We start from the raw sequence: 26,430 nt of genomic DNA on the forward strand, positions 1-26,430 counted from the left end.
GTACTCTCAGGAAATTGTGGAGGTTTGTTATTATTTTTTTTTTCTTAGACAAGCCTAAGGACAAGATTTATTTTTCTTTTTAAAATAAGAAAGTGAGGGGGTGGGGGGGGGACCTAAATTGTTTAGAAGTCTCAATTTGGAACTTAGCTTAAGGGATTGTAGATCATGGAGCAGTTGTAGGATCTTGACCTTGTAAACTTTTTTTTATTACCTTCAAGCACATTATTTTTGACTGGACATGTTGACATAATAAAATTTCCTCATGCAGTTGGTTCCACCACACATCGGCTTAGCATCTGAGTTCCTTGCTGTGGGGAATTTTCAATCTGACTCTTACGCATGGAAAACAGTGTTTGATCTTTCTGTGAAATCGGAAGCCAGCAGAATTCGCCACAGTAATGACTAAAATGTAACTGTTGTGAATTTAGGATTTTTCCTATGCTTTTCCCCTTCCTATTTTGTGGAATTTACCTGAAGGGGCTGAAGCTTATGATGAAAACAAACAAACAAATGAAAATTAAGGAGCTTTCTGCTGTTAAAGGCAAATTTATAACACATTTTTTGGAGAATTCTTGAATAGACCACAATAAATAATCCAAAATAACTTGTATTTTGTTCTAGATTTAGGAAAAACACTGAGTTGGTTTAGGAAATGATAGATAATATTTTGATGTTTATTCCTTTAGGCTATTAATTCTTTACTCGTATAACTACACATACACAGATTTTTATATTAAAAAACAGCATTTTACTACAAATACTGTTTTATAACCTACCCCTTAAGGTACACCGTAATAATGCTTCTTGCTATTAAATACATATTATCTACAATGGGATTCATTAATCTGATATTATTGAATCTCGAACTCCCCTCCCCCCAAGCCAATCCTTGTTGGACATTTAGGCTGTTTCCATATTTTTCAGTGGGGATGCTTTCATTGTGGAAGGGGGTAAATTCCTTGCTATACATATCTTTGCATACTTGTTTCACATTTTTTTTCCTTAAGATAAAAATCTTAAAAGTAGAATTCTGGGTTGCAGAGATATTGTTTCTGTATATATTGTGACTTGCCTCAGATATTTGAATTTATATACCCACTGATTATTTCAATATACCCAATTGCTGTGTACTGTTTTGGATTATGTAAAGTAGAAAATATGAAAACTTCCTGTGAAGCACCTGGGAACAGCCATTATCAAGTAGGGAATTTACATGTAGGCATAAATGAGGCAGTGATGATTTAACCTAAATAAGTTATAAAATATGTGAAGTTAAAAGTTCAGCTACTTTGGTTATTAAATATATATATACATATTCTGCTAGTAGTTTTTAAAGGTATAACTTACACACAATAAAATGCTCAGATGTTAAGTGTACCATCTGATGAGTTTTGATACATATGAACAGCCATGGAACTATCACCCCAATTAAGATACAGAATATTTTCATTATTCCCAGAAAATTCCTTCATGCCTCTTTTCAGCCATTCGTTACAACCTGCAAACAGTGTTGTGATCTTTCTATATAAATTAGGTTTGTGTGATTCTGAATTTCATATAAACAGATAATACTGTGTGTTGATTGTGCACACTTAAGGTAGTTCTGGAGGTAACTGTAAATACTAAACCAAACTGTACTTAAAACAAAAGGATCTGAAGGTGATGTGAATATCATATGGAGTAAGGACAATAGGTCTTTCAAAAGAATGAAGTTAGACTCACACTATATACAAAAAAATAACCTCAAAATGGATTACAGATCTAAACATAAGAGCTAAAGGTATAAAACTCTTAGAAGGGGGGCACCTGGCTGGCTCAGTTGGTGGAGTGTGTGACTCTTGATCATGGGGTTATGAGTTCGAGCCCCACATCGGGCATAGAGATTACATATCTATATCTATCTATCTATCTATCTATATCTATCAAGACCACATATAGATAGATTAGATAGATAGATAGATAGATAGATAGATAGATAGATAGATAAAACTCCTAGAAAACAAAGGGGAAAGCTTCATGACATGAGATTTGGCAGTAATTTCTTGGATGTGAAACCGAACGCACAGGCAATAAATGAAAAGATAGATTAGATTACATCAAAATTAAAAACTGTGTGTCAAAGGACACTAGCAAGAGAATGAAAGGGCAACCAACAGGAGAGAATATTTGTAAATCATATATCAAGTAAGGGATTAATATCCAGAATATATAATGCACTCTTATAGTTCAACAACAAAAAACCCAATTAAAATATTGGCAAAGGACTTGAATACATTTTTCCAAGTAGGATAAACAAAGAGCCAATAAGCATGCAAAAGATGTTTAATATCACTAATCATTAGAAAAATGAAAAGTCAAATCCACAATAAGTATGATACCACTTCACACCCTTTAGGATGGCTATTACAGAAAAAAACAGAACACAGTAAATGATATCAAGGATGTGGGGAGATTGGAACACTTGTGCACTGCTGGTGGGAATATAAAATGGTACAGCCACTGTAAAAAACATTATGGCGTTTCCTCAAAGAATTAAACATAGAGCCACCAGATGATCCAGCAGTTCCACTACTGAGTTTTTATTCAAAGACTTGAACAGATGTTCCTATGTCCATTTTCAGGGCAGTATTCTCTACAATAACCAAAAAGTAGAAACAACTCAAGCATCCATGACAGATGCCTAGATAAAATGATAACCTTGTATTTTAAAATGTCTGTGATAAATTTAGTACAATTTAAGGCATTTCTTTTGATCTTAAATTATTTCTCTCTAAAAGGAAGGACAAAACTGATAATGTAAATAGATTCAGATAATCCAGAGATGACAGATCTGTAATAGAAACCAAGGTGTATTTTAGGACCATAACTTTCTAGCTAACGTCAAGGAGGATTATAATATCTGTTCCTAATGTTGTTGTGAGCTGTTGTGGAGATAGAACATTGCACTGAACCATTGTGTAGCTCAAGGCAGAAAGCTCTTATGTTTATATGTCAGTCGTGTGTGATTTACAGTATATGATTTATATACTTCTTCCAGGAGGTTCAGTCAACAAGTATTCATTGAGCCCTTAATACAGGCCAGGCCCTCTGAGTACAATGATGAGCTAACTGCCAAGCCCCTCCCCCTTTTATTAAATTAGTTTCAGAGGTAGAATTTAGTGATTCATCATGTGCATATAACACCCAGTGCTCATTACATCAGGTGCCTCCTTAACGCCCATCACCTAATTATAAGGCTCCATTTTCTATAGAACTTACTTTTCAGTGGGCATGGTGGTATATTTGTAGTCGATAGACTTGAGAAATCCCAGACTGAAAGGTAGATGGGTTTCTTTCCTTTCCTTTCCTTTCCTTTCCTTTCCTTTCCTTTCCTTTCCTTTCCTTTCCTTTCCTTTCCTTTCCTTTCCTTTCCTTTCCTTTCCTTTCCTTTCCTTTCCTTTCCTTTCCTTTCCTTTCCTTTCCTTTCCTTTCCTTTCCTTTCCTTTCCTTTCCTTTCCTTTCCTTTCCTTTCCTTTCTTTCTTTCCTTCCTTTCCTCTTCTCTTCTCTTCTCTTCTCTTCTCTTCTCTTCTCTTCTCTTCTCTTCTCTTCTCTTCTCTTCTCTTTTCCTTTCTTTCTTTTCTCTTTTTCTTCTTCTTCTTTTTTTTTTTAAAGATTTTATTTATTTATTCACGAGAGAACACAGAGAGAGGCAGAGACACAGGCAGATGCGGGACTAGATGCCCAGTCCCCAGGATCAGGCCCTGGGCTGAAGGTGGCACTAAACCGCTGAGCCACCCTGGCTGCCTGGGTAGATGGGTTTCTTAAGGATTTAACAAATCCTTTGATATGCTAGTATGTTATGTTTTATTTTTTTGTTTATTTCTCAAACTTTTTTGATTATAGAATTTATTTCTGTGAGTTAACTTGCCAGATTAGTGTCCATTGTGGGTGCTATCGGGAAATGCTGGCATAAAGTCCTTACTGTAAGAGTTTTACCAATCAGCAGGAAGCAAAGAAGATCGTAATGAAGTCTTTGGCCTAATCTTGCCCCAGGTAGAGGCCTAGAACAGATTAGGGCACCTGGCATAGTAATCAGGGATGGGTCTCTGGAGCAAAGTTCTAGCTGGGCCTCTTTAAATAAAGCAGCACAACAAGGCACTTTCCTCTCCAGGCCCTCTCCAGGGGTCTGTCTCTTGCCTTGTGTGCATGCTGGCTTATCTTCCATGCCTTTGCCTTTTGGGGGAGGGGGGATGTGGGATAGGGTAGAGGTGACATCTTTATTTCAGAATTTTTAATTATGAAATAACTTAGGCATACAGAAAAGTGCAGAAACCAATATAACAGACACTTGTGTAAGTACCCTAGGATTGTTAGGTGTTACCATTTTGCCACATCTGCTTCATATCTCCTTCATTCTTTAAAGGGAAAAAATGCAAGGCTGAAGCTCGACTCCATCTTTTCCCCTCTCCCTTCTCCAGAGAATGTCATATATTTCCTCCAGTGCATACTTTTGTGTTTTCACTGTGTGTATATATACGTATGTATACACACACACACACACATATGCATATATATGTATCCATAAACAATGTATACTGTTTAGTGTATTAAAAATGCATACCAGGTGTATTATGCTGCATTCTTTTGTTGCTTTTTAAAATTCAGCATTATATTATTTAGATTTGAACTATTTTGCTATGTAGGCTTTACTACTTTTTGTTTTTTAAGGAAACTACTGTATAGAATTCCATTGTATGCCTATAGCAAATTTTTCCCCCCCATTTACATACAGTATCAGAGTTAGATTGTGTCCTCTTTCTGGCTTTTGTAAATAGCATTGTATCAAATACCCTTCTTGGGACACATATGAATGTTTCATGGATATATATTTATAAGGGGGAATTGCTGGGTCAGAGGATCAGTGCACCTTTACACTTGGTGAGGAAATGGTTTTCTACAACTTCTTTAGGAAGAAAAACGGAGAGAAGATAAACCTTGATATTTCTCCAATTTTGAAGTATGAGCAAAGGGTTCAGGGTAAGGTAAAGTGAAAAATGGGCCTGGCATTTCTGCACATTTAACATCATACAGGGATGTGAAAGTTAATACTCATGTTTTTTATCAGAGTGGTTTCCTAAAATAAATACTTAAAGTAAACAAATCATTTTTAGCTATACTTTTCCAATAATATATGAAAGCATTCATATTTCATGGAAAATTGGAATAAATTTTTTGTTATTATGTGTGCTCATGCTTCACTGTAAGATCTTCTTTATTTAGAAATGAGTGGAATAAATTCTTGTTTTTCTTGTTTTTAGATAACAGAAAGGCTCTGATCTCAGGCATTTTCTGGAGATTTCCATTTAGTTAAGTGTTGTGATCTTTTTATTCAAACCATGATAAAGGTCCAAAGCATTTGCTGCATAATAATGACTTTTAGAGGGTTAGCAGTGAATAACTAAGAGCACTGTGCGGCTGTGAACATGAAGTCCAGTGCTTTGGCTATTGGATGAAGCTGAACATACTTGTAACCAAGAGTTGAGTGTGGTACAAGTGATTTCAGTTTTATGAGGTGTTCCTTCATTCGTTTCATTTTTTATATAATAAAACGTTTTTATTTTTATATAATAATCCTTTAATTTAGTAATCCACTGAATAACATCCATTCATTCAATAAACACTGGGTGACTGGCAGGCCCACTTCCAGTAGGCATTCCAGGAATGTGGGAGTTTAGAGTCTAGTGATGAGGACAAACACTAAACATAGCACATAACTAAGGGGTTGACTAACGAAGTCCGATCATCTCCCCTATGGTAAAATAAAGTTGCAAATGGCCTGAGAAAGATGATTGGAGCTGTGCTTGAGTAATTAGGCTGGTCAGGGAAGAGGAGGGCACCTGATCTAGAAGTGCTTTCTGACTCCCAACTCCCAGCACTTGGTTCCTGGTACTCAGTAACTCTTGGTTAAATTTTCCTTGCACTCAACCTTCTGGTAATCTCATTTAGCCTGAGTGTTTGAGAACCAAGATATAAACAAGAAGACTCTCAGTAGCCAACATTGGTTTTACCAAACTCGAGGCAAAGTTCTTGTGCTTTTCTCATGGACAACTCCCCTTGGCCTTCCTGTTTTTAATCAACATTGCTGGTTTCTCGTCTTCAGCAGGTTCTGTTGAGGGTGGAGGTGGGAGTGATGAGACGTGGCTAAGAGCACTGGTGGCCGGTGAGACCGATGGTTCAGGGGCACCAGGGTTATGCCATGGGACTTGTGTAAACAGCGAGGCTCTGGGGCCCTCCATGTAAGGGCTCAATCTCTCCATTTCATAATAATGACTTCTTCATTCAGGATGTCAGAAAAGCATATAATAGACCTTTGAAAGCCCTGCATCTAACGTGATTAAAAGCAATATTGATCATTAAAGATTTAGACTTTAGTTGTAGACAATTGAGCTATTATATTTAGAAATTGATTTGTAGAGATAAAACTTAGGAAATAATATTTTGGAGATAGCACTACAACTGATAATTTAACAAGTAATAGCACCTGTGTAGCATTCCAAGTAGGATTACTAGATTGCTGGTTATAACAGTAATTAATATGAATTAATAGAGAAAGCCCTATTTTGCAGATGAAAATGTAAGACGGATATCACTATATGATTGACCATATTCATGCAAGTGAAGCACAGTAGGACTTGGATTTAGATCTTATACCAGAGGACTTGGATTTAGATCTTTCTAACCCAGAGATTCTTTAGCTAAACAGATTTTAGTGATCTCTGTTGCAGTGTGGCTCCTATGTAAGGGCAGTAGACCAGATTCAGTTGATTGGCACTGGGGACCCACGTCTAACTGGTAGTCCAATTGTATTGGGTTATAAATCACCTCGGCCCAGGGTCACAGAGGGTGAGGTGCCAGGTAGGTTAGTACCAAATGAATTAGGCCATGTATCTAAAAGGAGAGCAAATAGGTTTTAATTGTGCAAGACAGGAGTAAAATCACCCAAGCAGAAGTTTTTGATGGTTTCTCTGAAGTTTGCTGTGTTCTGCAGATTATTGCTGCAGTTCCATTGAAGATTTGCTTACACTCTGACCCACCCTAGTTTGCCTCACCTAACACCTCAACTTGCTCCGTAGCTTTTCAGAGCTGGAATAAAATAGTAAGAGATTCTATTAAGTTCATGACTGCTCTAGTGTTAGCTGCTGCCACAATATGTCCTGTTGTTGTCTTTCTTAGAAAATAGAGCCCCGCTCCCCAAAACAACACTTTCATATTGTGTGTAAAGGTTTCTGTAAACCAGAAAGTCAGCATATTAAAGTGTAACTCATAGGGGAGTTGCCGGCTGTGTTGATTGAGTTTTACAGTCATTTTAACACTGGCAAAAGTGTTATCCTAACTGCTTCAAATCAAACTGCAAAGATGCTTGTGTGAAATATAGTATTAGATATCAAATCAACATATGGGTGCTGAACGGAGGGATATGTGTTATGGTAGTATATGATATTCTAGCATGTGGAGTTGTATTTTATGGAAATTCTTTGGCTTGGCTTATGGCAGGGACATACATTCATTATGAGATATCAAGCTGTAAAATAAATAAAAGCAAAGAATTCAACTGTGCAGTTAAATGGTTTTCAATACAAACTTGTCTGCTCTACTAACTTAGGGTCTGTGTGATGAGGCATTCGTGAGTCGTTGTGGCCAAATGTTTGTGATCATTGCTGACAGTCCTTGACAGTAATCTAGATCAGGTCACAAGGAAAATGAACTTTAGCTTTTGCATTTTCCCGGTTTACTTCACTGTATGTGTTATGAATTACTGTGCTAATTTAGTCTTAGAGGTGAAGTATTTAATATTTTCCTCCTTTTTACCATTTCTTTTCATTCAGTATTTGATAGTGATTGCATTTTTAAATGTGTATCTGGAACTGGTCACTGAATTCTTAACTATGTGGGCTTATGGAGCTCTAGTTGTTGGGGTTCTCAAGTGGACAGTATTGTGTTATTAACAGAATGACTTTACTGTCCTCCTCTCTGGAGTGCTTTTTGCTATCCTCGTATCTGTTTTTCTTTTTCTCTGTTTCTGTCTCTCCCACTTAGAAAATAAAAAGGCAATAGATTTTTCATATGAAAAATAATATTATTCATGTGTACAATTTGTTGCTTGAGAAAGGACTTTTCTTTGAGCAAGGATTTTAAGGATTTTTAGGTTCATGTAAATTAGAGATGGAGAAAACTCACTTAGGCCATTTTTGTCTATATCTGGCATTTGCGTCTAGCACACTTTGCTTTACACCATTACCTGTTTTATCAACTAGGAAAATACTATTCTAATACTAGATACGAATATTTTTCCTTTAAGAACTCACGTTGTTGGTTATATTGGGTTACATACATAATACTGTCTTCTAAAAAAGTTGTATTTGATTATAAAGCATTATAGTTTCTTGTTTAGCAGGAACAGCAGATGGAATTGTTAATATAACTGGTACAGTGTCTGCTACTATGTAGTTGGGACTTTTTGAACTTAGTTGAAACAAAACTACACCCTATACGAGTACTCAAGCCACAAGCATCCAACAGAATATTAGTAAGTGGGCTTGGATGTTTGGAGTTCCTTTTAATTTTGAGCGTTGCATGAGAATGGATTAGTATTATGCTTCGTTGACTTTCTTAGCACAGGGTATCATTTTTTTCCCCTTCACATACAGTGTTTTATTAGCTTAAGGTGTACAACAATATAGTGATTCACCAATTCAGTGGAGGCTATTTTTTCACATCAGTATTAGGAGATTTTTCCCCCCCACTGGATTTTTTTTTTTTGATTTTATTTATTTATTCATGAGAGACACAGAGAGAGAGGTAGAGACATAGACAGAGGGAGAAGCGGTCTCCTCACAGGGATCTTGTATGTGGGACTTGATCCCCAGACCCGCTCATGCCCTGAGCCAAAGGTAGACGCTCGACTGCTGAGCCACCCAGGCATCCCCCATCACTGGATTTTTATGAGGTTATCAATATTTAATTATCTGATGAAATCTTATTTCTTAAAACAGTCAAATTATCTTTTTACTTCATTGATAACATACTAATAGAAGGCAGTATGACGATTTATGTAATGAAGATTAAAGATACTGAATTCAGTTGCTTAGCAAAGATCCCACTTCATGTTGCTGAATTGAAACCATATTTGATTTCATTAAATTGCACATTTTGACTTTCTCACTTGTTTTGTTTGACTTGTTGACAGATGCCACCTCAGTATGGACAGCAAGGTGTGAGTGGTTACTGCCAGCAGGGCCAGCAGCCTTACTACAACCAGCAGCCACAGCCTCCGCATCTCCCTCCGCAGGCCCAGTACCTGCCATCCCAGTCCCAGCAAAGGTACCAGCCACAGCAGGTGAGCACCACCACTGGTCCCCCAGGCCTCCCGAACTGTTTTCAGGGTCTGCATGCAAAGGTCAGAGACAGCTTCCTCTCCTGCTTTAAAAATCCTGTTCTCAAGTGGGAAGAAAATGTGGTTTTGAGAAAGTGTAAAGCTGAACCTAATCTAAACTTTTCATTTGTTATGAATGGATGTTTGAAATTAAAGAGTGAGAAGAATACACTTATTCAGAAAAGTGGCTGTATTGATTTAATCTGGCTCGTTGGCACCTACGTGGTATTTTTATCTTGAGCTATTTTTTGGTTGTTTTAATGGTAAATGCTACTATATCAAAACATTGTTGCCTTTGGCAGTGTTATTCCTCTTTAACTTATAGACAGATAATCACTTCAATTACGATATATTAAAACACTAAAGGGAATCATATACTAAGCAGTTTGTAGTTTGAGTTAGCCTCACTAAATACTCTTATACATTATTGAGCAGTGTATTTCAGCTGATGTGATTTGTAGAAAAATTGTACATATGCATTTGATGAAATGTTTCAGTCTCATCTTGTATTAGAGATTGTCATTGAGTGATTGATATTAAAAGGTACTGTGAGCTCAGGACTCTTACTCTGAATCCAGATAAATGTTTCATAGCACTTCTAGTGATAAGCATCAGAATATAATTTTCCATTTCATATTTTCCTTTCTTCTTCCTCTTTTGTGGTGTGCTGTAGTAAAGAGAGGGAAGACAATGACTTCGTTATTCAGTTTTTAGTGTCTTGCACATCTTAAAGAGATTAATGCAAAGCAGTGTATATAAATATATGAAGCTTAGTTTTAATGCAGCTGATTTCTTAAGTATTTTCTTGGGTTCATTGGCGTCTTTTCCCACGTGACTTATATTTAAGAGAATTTTATTTTATTAATATTTAAAATAATTTTAAAGAGAGTTTATGACTTTAAACAGAACATGTTAAAACAACAGCTGAGATCAAAGATCCTGTAGCATCTTGTTTTTTGCGTAGGTTTTCCAAATTCTGACAGTACATAAAGAGAAGTATGGAGGTAGGAATATATATCATTTCAGAGTTATTTGGTCTAGTCCTTTATTAAGATGTGAGAAAATTAAATAACCTTCCAATATCATTTCTTTTTTAAGTGAGACTGGTATCTGGGTTTATGATACATAAAGTTATAGGCTTTTTCAAGGGTTTTCCTGAACCTTATTGAACTTCTGGATAAACATAGAATATTTTGTCATGCCATCAAAATTTAAGAAGAACTGAATAGAAAGATTACATTAGTCATTTTACGTTAGTGCTGAAATGAATCTCTGATTGTAAAACCAGTTTGATTAAGGATTCTGAGTGCCTGTCATTTCCTTCAAGACCAAGCTCAAATTTACTTCCTTTATGAAGCATTCACTGATGACTTCTACCACATGGCAATTAGTTATTTAATATCCTTCACATTTAAATATTTAAAGCATACTACAGGTGAAATCTTACTTTAATGAATACTATTTTAATATGCTTAGTTTAGGTCTATTTTATGATTTGAAACTATTATTGATGTGAATGTAGTAAATCATATGGTAAGAAATACTGTATTTATAACCATGATTCTCTAACATAAATACTGTCATTTTTGTATATTCTGAGGAAAACAAAAATTCTTCTGACTGTGTTGGGAAGTTTTTCTTGTTTTCTTACTCCCTATCTATAGAATGTCTAAGTGTTTTTTAAGTTTCATTACACTCATTATGGGAAGGCAGAGATAGGTAGCCGAATCAGAGGGTCTTATTTGATAGGAAGAACTTCGGTTTTTAGGGAGTTAGATGTTCAGATAGATTTGGAAAGTTTACCTAGGAGATAAGATTTAGCATTTTAGATATGGTTAGTGCTCCCAAAACAGCAATCCCCTCAAACTCTATCCCAAAACAAAGTAAAAATAACCAATAGAATATTTTCAAAAATCAAGCTGAATTTTAATAAGTATTTGTCATCCTGAATTCACATACATTTAAAAATCAAAGACGCTCAACTATATTTAATGTAGTGAGCCAGTAGTTCCTAACAGAATGTTCTTTTCTGCGGACTTTTCTTGTTTCCAAACAGCATACATGGTGTATTGATTTTTATATTAGAGAGTCAATCAGCAAATAATATTGGTCTTTTGTTAATATGATTAATACAAGAAGCAATTTTAAGGTTCCATTAAGATACCTTGCTCTATGTCTTTAAATTTGTTAACATATGTTATATTTTGAGTAATCAATACATTCATATATTTCAAAAATGAAAAAGTACAAGGGAAAGGATATGAATAAAAGTCTCCCAGAAGAGTCCTTCTACCTAGTTCACCACCCATCTCAGCCTTTGCCAGACAACCACTGTAGTAGTTTATTGTACAGCTTTCTGGAGTATCTTTATACAAAGAAGCAAGATACCATATTTTAATTTTTATTCTATTTTTACACAAATGGTGACATACTATAACATATACACTGTTCTATTCTCTATCATCCTCCTCCCCCACCCACCAAAATATAGTTTCTATAGATCTTGCCCAAAGGAGTACATGAAGCAATGCTTCATTTTTTTTCATAGCTTTGTTTGATTTTATGGACATACCATGATAATATTAAACCAGTTCTCTTGATGGTCATTTAGACAATTTTTAATTATTTGCAACTCAGATAATACTGTCATGATAAACTTTGTGTATGTATAATTTCATAAATGTGCTAGTGTATGTATATGATGAATTCCTGAAAGTGGCTTAAGTGTGTCAGTTGGTATATGCCAGTTATAATTTGGTAAATATTGCCAGATTGTTCCTTTGAGGGGTTGTACCAATTTATACTCACACCATCAATATGTGAGAGTACCTGTTTGCCTAAACATGTGCCAGTAGCATGGTTTACTAAGCTTCTGGAGTTTTGCCAATCTGATAATGTAATTTTAATTTGCATTTATCTTGTTTTGAGTTGTATTGAATGTCTTATCTACTTAAAAGCATTTGCATTTCCTCTTTTTTAAATTGTGAATTCATATCTTTTTATCTTGAATTTTTCTATTCAATTGTTGGTCTTTTAAAAATTGATTTAATAAAACTGTATAGGGAGACTGGATCTTTATTTATGATATGAGTTTGCCACTTCCCCCATTTTATCATTAATCTTTGGTACTATTTATGATTTATTTATGTATTTGGTCATGCAGAGGGGCTTTTTAAATTTAAAAAAAATTTTGTGTAGTCAGAATTATCAATCTTTTCTTTTAAGATAATACGGATTTTTATTTAGTGGGTGTATGAGACCTATACTCCAGTATTTACAAAGGAACTCTCCCATGTTATTTTGTAATATTTTCATGGATTCATTTTTGCGTTTCACTTACCCTAATCCAGCTTAATTCTTTATTTTGCTAGATAGTTTTTTAAAAAATATTTTATTTAAATTCAATTTGCCAACATACAGTATAACACCCTATTTTGATAGATCTTTAAGTGCCTTTTCTTGTGTAGGCTATTGTCTTCAGGCTCTAGAGAGAAAGTGAATGTGTATATGGGTGTGTACACACACACACCCTATTTGGTTAGGATAAAGAGATTTATTGTAAAGGATTGGCTTACACAATTATAGAGGCTGGCAGGTCCGAAATCTGCAGTGTGGCAGGCTGGAGACTCAGGAGAATTGATGGCGGAGATGAAGTCTGAAGGCATTCTGGATTGATTCCCTCTTAGTTGGAGACGCTGGTCTTTTTGCTCTGTTCTGGCCTTCAACTGATGCCTGCCTGATCTGCATTACTCAAAGTCACTGATTTAAATGTTAATTTAATCCAAAAACACTCTCCATGTTGACACATAAATTTAACCATTAGTTACCTTTCCCCAATGGATTGGAGATCCCTCTTTCATTATTTGCTGAATTCCCTTAGGTATAATGTTTGAGGTTCTTCTGGGTTTTTATTCTTTTCATTGATCCTTCTATTAATACGCCAATACTGCCCTGTCTTCACTATTCTTTTTTAGCGTTATCTTGGCTGTTGTGTTTATTATGGCTATTACAGACATTGGTAGTGATGCCTGTAAAACCAATAATAACAATAAACTCTTCATTTCTCTTCATTCATTCATGAGAGACAGAGAGAAGCAGAGACATAAGCAGTGGGAGAAGCATGCTCCCCACAGGGAGCCCAATGCAGGACTCGATCCCAGGACCCCTGGATCAGGACCCCTGGATCATGTCCTGAACCGATAGCAGACGCTTAACCACTGAGCCACCCAGGCATCCCTAAACTCTTCATTTCTTACCATGCTTTTTCCTAGGAATTTTTCTTTTTTGTTATAATAATGACATTTTTCTTTTTATAAATATACCCTTTTCATTTTCTGTGAGACAGATGATACTTACAAAAGAGAAACAGTAAAACAAAAGTAAGTACCTAGTTTGAACAATTTTTGCCTTGTTGAAGCCCACTCACCACACATGAAGAACACAGTTGTGATAAAACAAGTTGGATTTATGTAGTTGGGTTGTTATAGGCCAGAAAGATTTGGTATACTTCTGAGAGGCTCAGGAACATCATGGGAAGATAGGAGGGTTGGGGTGCGTGCTGGATGATTCTAAGAGGGATTTGAAAAGTGGGGTTCAGCCTGAGATAGGCTGCTCTCAAGAAGCTGGGATATTTGGTAATTAGATGTCTTAATTTTTATCCATGAGACAGGACATTTGAAGTGGGGCCAGATGGTCATGGATAAAGAAGCAATAGCCACTTAAGGTAGTAGTTAGGAGAGATGGGTGTTCTGTCATTTTTGTTGTCAATGACCTCCTCGAGCTCTACTTTCAGCTCAGGTCATGCTGTGGGCTGCTTGTTCTCATGGTCTGTTGTCCATCTCTTCTTGTGTTCTTGTTCTGCCACCCCTCATCTTTCTGAATGACCTCTCCATTTTTCCATTGTTTGGGTATTTTTTTAATTTCCTTTAGAACATTCTTCAAAAAGAGTTGTACTTTTTTTGTTAGAATGAATTCTATATACCTTATTTTTTTGTTGCCATTGTAAATTGTATCCTTTTCAACATTTTTATTTTCTCATTATTATTGGTGTATACAAATATAATGAACTTTATTACATTTTTTTTTGGTTCAGTGACACTTTAAGTTCTTGTTAATTCTATCAGCATTTTATAGATTCTCTTAAGTTTTCTCAATTTTTAAAAATAATAGTTGCTTTAGAACAGCCCTGGTGGCACAACGGTTTAGCGCCACCTGCAGCCCCGGGGTGTGATCTTGGAGGCCCGGGAGTCCTGCGTTGGGCTCCCTGCATGGAGCCTGCTTCTCCCTTTGCCTGCCTCTCTCTCTCTCTCTCTCTCTGAATAAATAAATCTTTAAAAAAAAAAGTTGCTTAAAAAAAGAAATCACCCCCCTCCCCCTCTTTTTTGCAGGCTAGTTTCTCCGGAGCATTGTTTGAAAGGGCTGTCCATTCTTTTTTTTTTTTTTTTTTTTTTTTAAGATTCTGTTTGTTTATTTGAGAGAGCGAGAGAGTGTGCGGGTATGCACACCCTTAGAGGGAGAGGGGGAAGCAGACTCCCTGCTGAGCAGAGAGTCCACCATGGGTTGATCCCAGGACCTGAGCATTAAGGCAGATGCTTAATCCACTGAGCCCCCTGGGTGCCCCAAGGCTGTCCATTCTTGTATTCTGTGGGACTTAAAGGGAGGTTTTCAGCATTTCATCATTAAGTATAATGTTAGTATACTTGTATAAACAAGTACACTTACCTTTTTGTTTATTTAGTAGCTGCCCACTACCGGGCAGGGAGATTTCCTTACTTTCCTAGTTTGCTAAGGGATTTTATCATGAGTGAATGCCAAATTTTATCTTATTGTGGGTTTTTTTTTATAATAACCATTGATATCATCACTTTATTTTTCTCTCGTAATCTCTTGTTGGGGACATATTATTTGTGGTTTTTTGTTTTAAAGTATTAAACCCAAACGTGCTTTCTGGAATAAACCTAGCTATGTGATATCTTTTTATACACACTGAATTCAGTTTTGCTGATGTTTCTTTAGGTTCTTGAGTGAGTTCATGAATGAGACTGATTTGTAATTGTCCTTGTAAGGTTTTGGTGTCTGTATTATGGAGTTTTGTAAAATGAATTGGAGCCTAGTCTTTTTTAAATCTACTGGAAGAGTTCATGTTAAAGTTTGGAATTACCTGTTTTTTGAATTACCCTAAAGGCCTGTGTGTCTAGCCCTTGATTTTTACCTTTTGTCCCTTTCCTGATTTTTTGACTTTTGATCTTATTTCCTTTGTGAATATAAGCATTTTCAAGTTCTCGATTTCTTCTTGAGTCAGTCTTTTGCTGTTATATAGCTGTATAAATATATGTGTATATAAGCATATATACATACAACACACACACACACACATATATATATGCCTGCATATTAGGAATTTATTTCCTAAGTTTTTCAAGTTTATTAACAAAGTTGTTCATATAACTTGTCATTAATTTCTGTAACATCCAGAGTTCCAGGCATTTTATTTTTAAGATTTTATTTATTTATTTGAGAGAGAGAAAGAATCGGGAAGTGAGCACAGTGCAGAGAGAGAGAGAGAGAGAAAGAGAGAGAAGACTCCCTACTGAGTATCAAGCAGACTTCCTACTGAGTGCAGAGCTCCATGTAGGGCTTGCCCGAGATCATGACCTGCACTGAAATCAAGAATTGCACACTTAACTGACTGATCTACTCAGGCACCCCTGGCATTTTAATTCATAACATTTTTCCCTTTTTTTAAATTCTTGATTAATTGTGCCAGTGGTTCACCTTTCCAAAGCAGCTTTGGTTGTTGTCCTATTACATGTTCTTTTTTAAAAGTTTAGTTAAATTCTGTTCTTGCTTTGATTATGTCTATTTTACTGATATTTATTTTGCTGATTTTTTTTTTCAGTCAAGTAAATGCTTAGCTTTTTTGAAAAATGTTTGTCTGATGGAGCAAAATGGAAGACTAAAAATTTTCCTCTTAAGTACTGCTTTGGCTGAATCTCTCAAATTTTGATATGCATTATTTGTGTTTTCTTTTAGTTTTAAGAATCTCCACCCCCCCCCCTTCTCTTTTTGAAGACACGGTTTATTTTTCTTTTTCTCAGAAGGATTGATCTGTGTTTTTGCCATTTGCCTGTGGACACGAGTTATCTGGAACCACATTTTGTGTTTTATTTTGTAGTTTTATTATAAAAATTTCTTACCGTGCTGATAAACAGAATTATATAGGGAGTACTGACATGCCACCATAATTCCTTGCATTTACTAGCCTCGTTATATTTAGATTTTCCCAGTTGTCCTCAGGATGACCTTTACAGTGTGTTTTTTTTTCAAGCAGAATTTAAAGAAATCTAATACACTGATTTGTTTCTTAAGTATTTTTATCTGGAACAGTTCCTTCTTCCCCATCTGTAGTTGAGCCTTTAGCATGTTGAAAAGTTGAGTCCACTGTCCAGTGAAATGGGTTGGTTTGGTTCTTTCTTATTGATGTGGCTTAATTTGTTCATCTAGCCCCTCTATAAGGGGCTTTGTTTGTAGTTGTTGTAAATCACATTCCCAACATGTGGGGCATTGTTTCTGTTGACCTGAGGGGTCTGGGACCCTTTCTGTGAGTGAGGAAGCCCCTAGCGTGTCTGTCCAGGGACCACTAGCTGTCTTCCAGCTGAGTGGGTAGAGACATGGTGGTGAAGACCAGCCTCCTCCTTTGCACTCTGTCCAGATTCCCCAGCAGCAAAATCTGGGAACGTAACACTTGCTTGTGGCTTTGGGCTGCAAAGTTTTGGGCAGTTTGTTACACATCATTACTGACTGACAAAGTTGGAGTACTTCATAGGTGATGCTGTGAGTTTATTATATCAGGATAAACACAGTGTTTTGTTGTTCCACAGTGGTGATGTCAGGATTGATCAGTGGATTCAGGTGGTGATGGCTTCTGGGACCACTTTAAATAGAATTATCTTCTTGAGGTTTTTGCAGACCACACCATTAAGTGTTAATTTCGACCAGAAACCCTGATGAAGGTTAGCGTGTGGTTGCAAATTCTCAGTGGAGCCATTTTTAAATTCTTCTTACCTCGGAGTATCAAGTTCAAGACAGGTGTTTCTCTGTCCTCTTTAGTGGGTTTTCATTTTCTCAAATGATGGGTATAGCCCTTCTGAGTCTCTAATTTATTTGAAATTTATGGTTTCATATTTTACTACCTTTTGGCAGGGCCTGGACTTTTCCTTTTCCTTGTTCCCTGTAGTTTTCCAGTGGAAAGTTAAAATCTAAGCAAGTGAGCTTCTATTGTATTGCTCATACTTCCTGCATTCTTGGTTTACTTTCTGTGTCCTTTTGGTTTCACTCATATTCATGCCAAGTCTCTGATCCATTTAAAAAGGCATTTTATCCAGTATTTTAGATATTTAAGTCTACAGACATTTTGAGTATCCAATCTGTCACATGGCTGGAACTGGCCCTCTTTTCTAATTCGTTTTTTTTTTTTTTTTAATTTTATTTATTTATGATAGTCACAGAGAGAGAGAGAGGCAGGGACACAGGCAGAGGGAGAAGCAGGCTCCATGCACCGGGAGCCCGACGTGGGATTCGATCCCGGGTCTCCAGGATCGCGCCCTGGGGCAAAGGCAGACGCCAAACCGCTGCGCCACCCAGGGATCCCTCTTTTCTAATTCTTTATTTGATATCCTTTACTCAGTTTAAAATGGTAATAAGCATGTAATAGAATAGCTTATAACATAACAGACAATATATTCTCATTTTATAATGAAACTTTTCTAATGCATCCTTTATTCTTTGGAAATAAAAATCATAGTTCATATGTGATCTACACCAAATTCATAGATAATGTATTACCTAGACAAAATTTCAAACAAGTGAGAATAAAGCACTAACTGTATATGGATAAACTGTCCTATTAATTAAATGCTGAGGCATGATTACATTCGAAGACTTGTGAAAAAGGCACTTGTGTGTGGGATCACTGAACTTGGCAGCTACAAAATGAGTGTTGTTTTAGCAACTCTGATGTCTCAATCCGGGTTGTCATTGGTGACTCATCTTTTAAGATGGTGAGCAACTCTTGGTCAAAGTCTGAACAAAATAAAGTATAATCTTTCCTCAATATACACAGTAGTTTTATTCCTCGAATATTCAGTATGTAATAAAATTATTTTAAGAATAGTTAAGAATTAACTATTAGAATAGTTAAGAATTGAGATAGAATAGTTAAGAATTCTAGAGTCAGACAAATATTTAGCTTTTTGTGTGATTTTTGTTTTTAAATTAAATGAATGGTGGGACTTTGAAAGAGTGGGATATGTTATTATCTGTCAGATCAGTCTCTCTCAGAGGTTGGAGGATAAGATTGCATTCCTAACCTATACCCACTAAGTTCCATTACATTTTCTTAAACTCGTGTGGCAACCATTCTCTTAAAATCCTGTTAGCACTTATATAACTTATGTGCTTCCTGATTTTTTTCTGAAATAATACTCATACATAATATGTGGTATCTATTTACAAAATCTAAAACATCAGTATAATGTCCTAAATGTAATGGAACGGGTGGAGAGTAGTGTATGGTAAGATACTGTTTTTCCTGAGTAAACACTCACACATGTCCACATGAGAAGACTTGTGAAAGTCAGAGGTCAACACCTCCGTGTGTAATAACCGTGAACTCACCATGCAAACGAGGGATACAGATACATTGCATGAACAGCTCGAAATCAGGAGCAGAGTTTGAATCCATGGGATTTATTACCATATAACAGCAATTATATTAAATGAAAATATAGAACATTTTTAATAACATGTTCACAGAGTTAACAGAAAAGGTAAGTTACCCCACAGTGTGGAGATACCGTAAATTTGTAAGTGATGTACACACACACCCAGTAGGAATCAGTAAGAATGTTATCTAGACCCTTACAGCTTTTCTTTTTTTGGGGGAATTCCTATCTGTATCTTTTAAATTGTCCCTAATTAATATGTATGTAATATTTTAAAATACTGTGTCAAGGATGCTACATCAGTGACAAAGTGAAAGGAATTGCCTGTTTCAGCAGTATAACAGATGAGATATTCTGAATGTCTCTACTGATCAAAAACAATCTAAAATGGTGGCTCCGTTCTTAGGGAGACATGCTGTCAGCTGATGATCTCTCATTTTTACCGTTTTTCACAGCCCTTCTGTCATCCCCTTCCCCTTTCTCCTTCCCCAGTGAGAATTCCTCCTGAGGCACTCCCGTTACTCGTTGGTGTGCACTCCTATTACATTGCTGGCCCCTCCCCTCCCGATCTTTCACACGCTCTTATACACTGTCTTCCCTGATGAAACTCATCTCTGTGTCTACTCCAGAGGGCGGGGCTAAGGGAGGACTGAGGGAAGCTTCCTACTTGCTGACCCCCCCCCACCTGTGCCCCCCCCCCCCAGCTGTTTCACATTCTCCTCTGTCTTCAGCTCGCCACTCCTGACTCTGAGCTGGTGATGTGGTTTCCTAGTTCCTGGCAGAGATACAAGCAAGAGAGAGAACTTAGCATGCCACTCGCCCGTGTCTGCACAGGCACTGGGCCTTCCGGTGTGCTTTGGTTGAAGCCTCACGTTCCTGTGTGCCTGCCGTGCCACACGTGGTAGAGTTCTAATGGGAGTGACCAAAACCCCCACAACAGCCTATTTCTCTCTTCTCTCACCGTCATCATTTACTGTTCCTCCTTGAATCGGCTCCAGACAGGCTTTTATTTTGACCACTGTGCCAAAACAGCTCTTCTGAAAGCTGTTGTGGGGTCCGGTTGGCAGCTGTCATGTTTCCATGTTTCTCTTATCGGGAGCATTTGATGCAGGTGATGGTATCGTCCTTCCTGGAGCACCTTTCGTGCTTGTTTCTCATATGGAGGCACCATTTTAGAATTTGTTTTGCTTGTTGCCTTTCTCTTTGCCTTGCCGGCCTCCCTCTGCTCTCCTTTGCCGGTGGTTCTTTGTCTCCCTGACCTTCAAGTGTTGGTCTGTGGTTCGGGCTCCGTGTTGGAGGTTCTTGTTTGTCTTTATGCAGCTTGCCTGTGTGATCTCATTTAACCCTATGGCTGTGAATAGCATCCAGAGGCTAGAACTTTCAGATACATTTCTGTAGCTTGGACCTCTGTCCTCCCTTCTGTAACTGTACGCCCAGCTCCTACTTGGCATCTCCAAATAAATGGCTTAACAGGCTTTTGAAACTCTGTATATCCCAAGCAAAACACAGGACTCTCACTTCCTTCTTCCACAAACGTGCTCTTCTGTAGTTCGCTCTATCACAAACTCTCTGTAACACTTTGGTCAGAAACTTTGAAGTCTTCTTGAATCATTCTCTTTCATACCCGTTTAACCTCTGAAATTTATTCAAATCTCACTAGTTTCATTGCTACCACTTTGGGCCAAGGCTTCATTGTCTTACTTGAAGGGTTCCAGGGGCTCCTAACTGGTCCCCACCTTTCACTGCCCTTGTTCACTACAAGGTACAGCAGCCAGACAGATGCTCTGTGGTGGCTGGTTCTCCACCGTCCCCAGGTGCCTCCTGCCTTCTTTGCCACTGGCCAGCTTGCAGGGCTCATCTCAAGGCATTTTTACTTACTGTTCACTCTGCCTACAAGGTTCTTCCCCCAGATGGCTGCGGGGCTTTTCCTTGGAAGTCTTCCATGGAAGACTTAACTTCCTCAAAGTCTTTATTCAGGTGGTACCTCATCAGACAAGCCTCCATCCTGACTGCTCTGTGTAAGACATAGCAACCCCCCTTCCTCCCTGTACTCCATTTTATTTGACCATACCTGCCTTTTCTCCATGGCCCCAATCACTATGTAATGTATCACATTCTCACTCTGCCCTTTTCTGTGGCTCCATTAGAATATGAGCATTATGAGAGGAAGGACTTTGTTTTGTCATCGCTGTGTCCCCATACCTAGCACAAAGTAGAAACACACGATATACACATTGACTTAATCATTCAGAAAATTTTTTATTTACTAGCACATAGTAGACTTTACAGTGTTGAAGAAAAAGCATTTACTGTCAAGTATTTAGACTTTGACAATTCTTTTGATACTGTAGACAGTGCTTTATGGGGCATTTTTATAGGTGACTCCTTTGTGCCGTGTGTGTGTGTGTGTGTGTGTGTGTGTGCTCATATGCACAGGTTTTCACCTATAAACTCCCCAAATGGAATTTCTGGGTAAAAGAATAGACACAAAGACTTGGTGTTTTACCAAATTCCTCTGCAGAAGGTTTTAGGAAACGATACCCCCAGCTAGCTCTCTTCTATTCATTTTCATATTTATTTTTCCGGTGATACTTACCTTTATTTCTCATAAGGATTCTACTTAGTTGTTTTTTGAGCCCCAACAATGTTAGAGAGACTTCATGGAATTTTGAATGAGATGTGTTACTGTGGTCATAGGTTGAATAGGTAATAGAAATTTGATTTCATCAACAAGAAGTACACAGTTGGACATTTATAATTTTCTGATTTACCTTTGACTCAGAGGCTCTGAAATTATCACAGATTCTTACTGTTTGCTTTCATTATCATTTGTTTCTTTCCTCTAATCATTTTCGGTGGGTCAGTGGGGGCAGAAATAGAACTACAAAATAAGAATAGGCCTTATTGATTCTTCCTGTTGTAGACCAAGAGAGAATAACCAATATAACAGTGAAATTCACTGTCCAGTTAGCAGACACTGTATTTATTCAACCCTCTGACGTTTCCTTCTTAAAAAGGATTATGAATTTTTAAGACCTTAAAAAAACAAAGAATAGCTATTTGAAATAGTTGCTTCCATTTTAAAGTGTTTTTGTACCCTTGCTTACTTCCTCAAACTGATTTGCCTAAGATTTAATATTTTTGTGTAGTAGGGAAAACCTTCTTTAATGCTAAACGTTTTCACTTTTTTGTTTTGTTTTGTTTCAAAGTTTCCACTTGCCTTCCCTCTCCTCAGTATTGACTCATAAAATATTATGTGAGGTTTATTTCCTGGTTCATTGTCATCTCTTAACAAACTCTCATTACCTTTCTCTCTCCTCCTTGTACCTGTGGACCCATAATCCTTTCCTTTTATCTCTATTTCCTGTTCTCTTTAAACCCAATCTTGGGAGATGCTGGAGAAGAAAGAGGTCCTGTTGTCTATTGGGGCACAGGTTTCTCTTGGACCTTTCACCCCTACACACTTCCTATTGGGCACACTTGCTAGACATCAGAGGAGTGTGCCAGGAATTAGTTCACCTGCAAGGAGTCTTGCACTTGCACACTGCAAGTGTGAGGTGGAAACCAGCCTGTTAATACCCTTTTCTTTGACAGTGGTCTTCTCCTGATTCTGCTCCACCTCTAGGACTGTGACTCCTGGCAGCCAGAAGCTTCTGTTTTCATGGCTTTAAACTATACTGTTGTTTTCATAGCCAGAAAAATCTTTCTTTCCTTAGAGAAGATTTGTAGGAGGTAACTCCATTCAAATAGTTTCAGTTTATTTAAAGAGAATATATCAGGATGAATCTTTTTAAAAACTCAAGTTAAAGCAGTGACAGAATTTCAGACTTCACCTTTTTAGGTGTAGTTTTCTTCTAGGTGATAGAATTCTCTGGTTCTTGAGAGTAATACAGAGTATTATGAATACATACTCGATAACGTACTTTATCTTTTTTTATTTTTTTAAATGCTTGGTTTATTGGGAAAACTGAAGGAGAGAGAAGGTTAGGAAAAGCAAAACAGAAACCATCTACTAAATGCCTTTGTGATTGAGAATGTTTTCTGTGTTGGGAATTCAGTGATTAATCAAATATGTGTCTGACCTGAAGGGGCTCCTGGTCAGATGGAATGGTAGACAAGGCTAGATAATGACAGTAGAGCAGGAGAGGTGTGTTTTCAAGCTGTGACTGAATGTTGGTAAAAAATGTCTCAATTTTTGAAGTTTTGAAGGATGAGTAAGAGTTTCTTGTGAGAGAAGAAGAAATGATCTTGAGGGCAGGACTAATGCTTTGTTAGTGAGAATCTAGAGATGATGCCCAACCACAACCACGAATGGGACTGAGTTAGACTCAAAGTTTGGTTAAAATAGTCAAGGTCGGGCTTCTGGGGGGCTCAGTCAGTTAAGTGTCTGCTTTTGGCTCAGGTCATAATCCCAGGGTCCTGGGATTGAGCCCTGTAGTGGGTTCCCTGTTCAGTGGGGAGTCGGCTTCTCCCTCCCCCTGCTCATGCTCTCCATCCGCATCCCCCTCAAATAAGTAAGTAAATAAATAAATAAAATCTTTAAAAAAAAGTAGTCAAGGTCATTTAGAAGCAACATGACTGGTGGCTTATATTGCTTTTCATCAGTGATTAAAAATGAAACAAAAGGTTATTCAATAATTTCTTTAAATAGAAAATAGTACAGGCTGAGCAGTTACCTTTTAGCAGTGGATTACTTAATAGTTGAACCAAGTGAAAGTCTAAATCTACTTTGATATGAGTAGGTAGACATAAGTATTTCAATTATATTTTCTAAAATGCCACTTTAGAGGCAGCTGGGTGGCTCAGTTGGTTAAGCGTCTGTCTTCAGTTCGGGGCATGATCTCTCAGGGTCCTGGGATCAAGCCCCACAGCTGGCACCGTGCTGCTTCTCTCTCTTCCTCTGACCCTCCTCCCTGCTCATGCTCTTGCATGCGTGCCCTCACAAATGAATACATTTAAAAAAATCTTTAAAAAATAATAAATAAAATGGCACTTTATTTAGACATCTTCAAGGTCAGCAGTTTTCAAAGGAGATATAGTAAACTTGAAAGTATTTGATAAACAAGAATCATTTTGAAAAGCAGGTAACATTCAGGGATGAGTGTATACTTTAGAATTAGTAGCTTGCCACTGAAATAAGTCAATTAAAGGAGTTCTGAAGTTTCATTAGAAATATTGGTGATGATCCATTGTGGCAGAAATATTTCTTTATTATTATTGTTATTTAATTATTTAATCTATGTTTTTTATTACTTCTGTGACACAATGTTAATGGATAAGCCACTCCTTATTCTGCAGCTTTTTTGGGGGAAATTAATCATAGAAAGCCTGTGTTAAATCACTGATGTGCTGCTCATATCATGTTTTATAAGATTGCTTTGTAAGATTTTGTTATAAAAGCAAGAGAAGGACATTTATAGTTTGTTGCCATTAATTGCTTAGCATTTAGATATTAACACCAGGAGTCTATTAATTAACTGGATAGTAAAAACTGTTGGAATGTAGGTTGCTAAAAATTATTCTTTGTTTTAAAGGAGATTACTAGTGCAGCTTTCGGTTATGTTTGAATTTTGAATTGCCTCCTTTCTTCTTGCTTATGCTATTTGCAATTGTCTTACACTTTGAACCATTGCTAGGGGGAATTTCTTTTAAGTTTAAAGAGTGTGTGAGCATCTAAGGAGAAAACTTTGAAGTTACTTTCAGGTCTGAGTAAGGCCCACTCCTGACTGATTTCTGATTGTTGACTTGGGTAACCATTTTTACCTGCTTGAAGACTCAGGTTGGAGCCACTCCTGGGAGCTCACAGGTGGTGTTGTGACAGTCTGGTGGGCTCTTAGCTTGGGGTGGCCAGAGATTAGGAGGACAGGAATGAAAAAGTAATGATTTTCTTCTCCTTGCTATTTTTTTTTCTCCTTTGGGAGACAGAGCAGTATATTAAAAGCTCAGCACTAATTTTGAATATAATTTGTTGCCTTAACAGTATCAGTTCATATATAATGGTAAGTTTTGTGTGTATGTGTTTGTTTATGTTTTGGGTCTTGATATTCCTGAAAGGTTTTTAAATAAGTAAATAGAAAAATCTACTGAAGAATGAAGACCATTTTAAGAATGTTTGAATATTGTTTGACATGCGTGTGGTATTGTTGTTTTTATTTAATTTTATTTATTGTTTTTAGAGAGGGAGAGAAGTGGGGAGAGGCAAAGGGAGAGGGGGAAGGAGAGAGAGAATCTTAAGCAGGCCCCATTCCACACGCATCATGGAGCCTGACTTTGGATTTGATCTCACAAACCTGAGATCATGACCTGAACCTAAATTAAGAGATGGATGCTTAACCAACTGGGCCATCCAGGTGCTCCTCTTGTTTTTTGTCTGTCTGTCTGTCTGTCTGCCTATCTGAGAAAGAGAAGGAAGGAGAGAGCACAAGCAGAGGAAGAGGTTGGGGAAGAGGGAGAAGCAGATTCCTCACTGAGCAGGGAATCTCATGTGAGGCTCGAGCAGCCCAGGACCCTGGGATTGTGACCTGAGCTGAAGGCAGATGCTTAACCAACTGAGCCACCCAGGTGCCCCTTTTTATTGTTTTTAATTGTAGTAGGAATCAAGTTGATCCTGTAGTCAGTTGTAACTATTTCTGCCTGGACCTTTGCTTTTTTTTTTTTATAAAAGTGAGAAACACCAAGGAAAAATCATCAGATTTTATATAGATCTCTTCCAGTAATAAGGCATTTTGGGCTCTTTGATGCACAACTTTCAATAGTTACTCTTATGTTTTAGATTATAAGTGGGACTCTAACTGCATTGGACTATAATTTGATAATGCTGTTCATTTTCATGTTTAAAATATTTTTGAAATAATTTCTTTCAGGTACTAGAATCAAGGGAAAATAAAACTGAGCTGTAAGGAATTATATAGTAATAATAATATTGTTAATACTGAACATCCTTTAGAAAGGTGTTGGAAGGTTCCTCCTAAGAAGATCAGCCCAGAAGCCAGTCAGGTCTGGAGTGTGGGAGTAGCCTGCTCCTGGCTTAAGGCTTGTTCAGATGTTGTGGGGCATCTACTTAGGAGTATGGGGCATCTTTAGAAATGTGTGTAAGATCAAATCAGATGGCCAGGACTGTCTGCCTTGCTGACAGAAGAGGAAAATCTTACATTATTTAAGATACATTATATTAAAGGCTCCTGGGATCCCTGGGTGGCGCAGCGGTTTAGCGCCTGCCTTCGGCCCAGGTTGTGATCCTGGAGTTCCCGGATCAGGTCCCACATCAGGCTCCCTGCATGGAGCCTGCTTCTCCC

General features: G+C 37.3%; 1 protein-coding gene across 1 annotated transcript in view; it reads left to right on the forward strand.

The window, feature by feature from the left end:
• Positions 1 to 26,430, forward strand: part of ARID1B (AT-rich interaction domain 1B) — a 434,326-nt gene that overhangs the window by 119,237 nt on the left and 288,659 nt on the right. The window contains 1 exon segment of the mRNA XM_055311882.1: positions 9,228 to 9,377. Within this exon segment, the coding sequence (XP_055167857.1) occupies positions 9,228 to 9,377 (150 nt within the window).

This window comes from Nyctereutes procyonoides, unplaced genomic scaffold, assembly GCF_905146905.1.
Source record: "Nyctereutes procyonoides isolate TBG_1078 unplaced genomic scaffold, NYPRO_anot_genome, whole genome shotgun sequence".
NCBI classification, from domain to species: domain Eukaryota; kingdom Metazoa; phylum Chordata; class Mammalia; order Carnivora; family Canidae; genus Nyctereutes; species Nyctereutes procyonoides.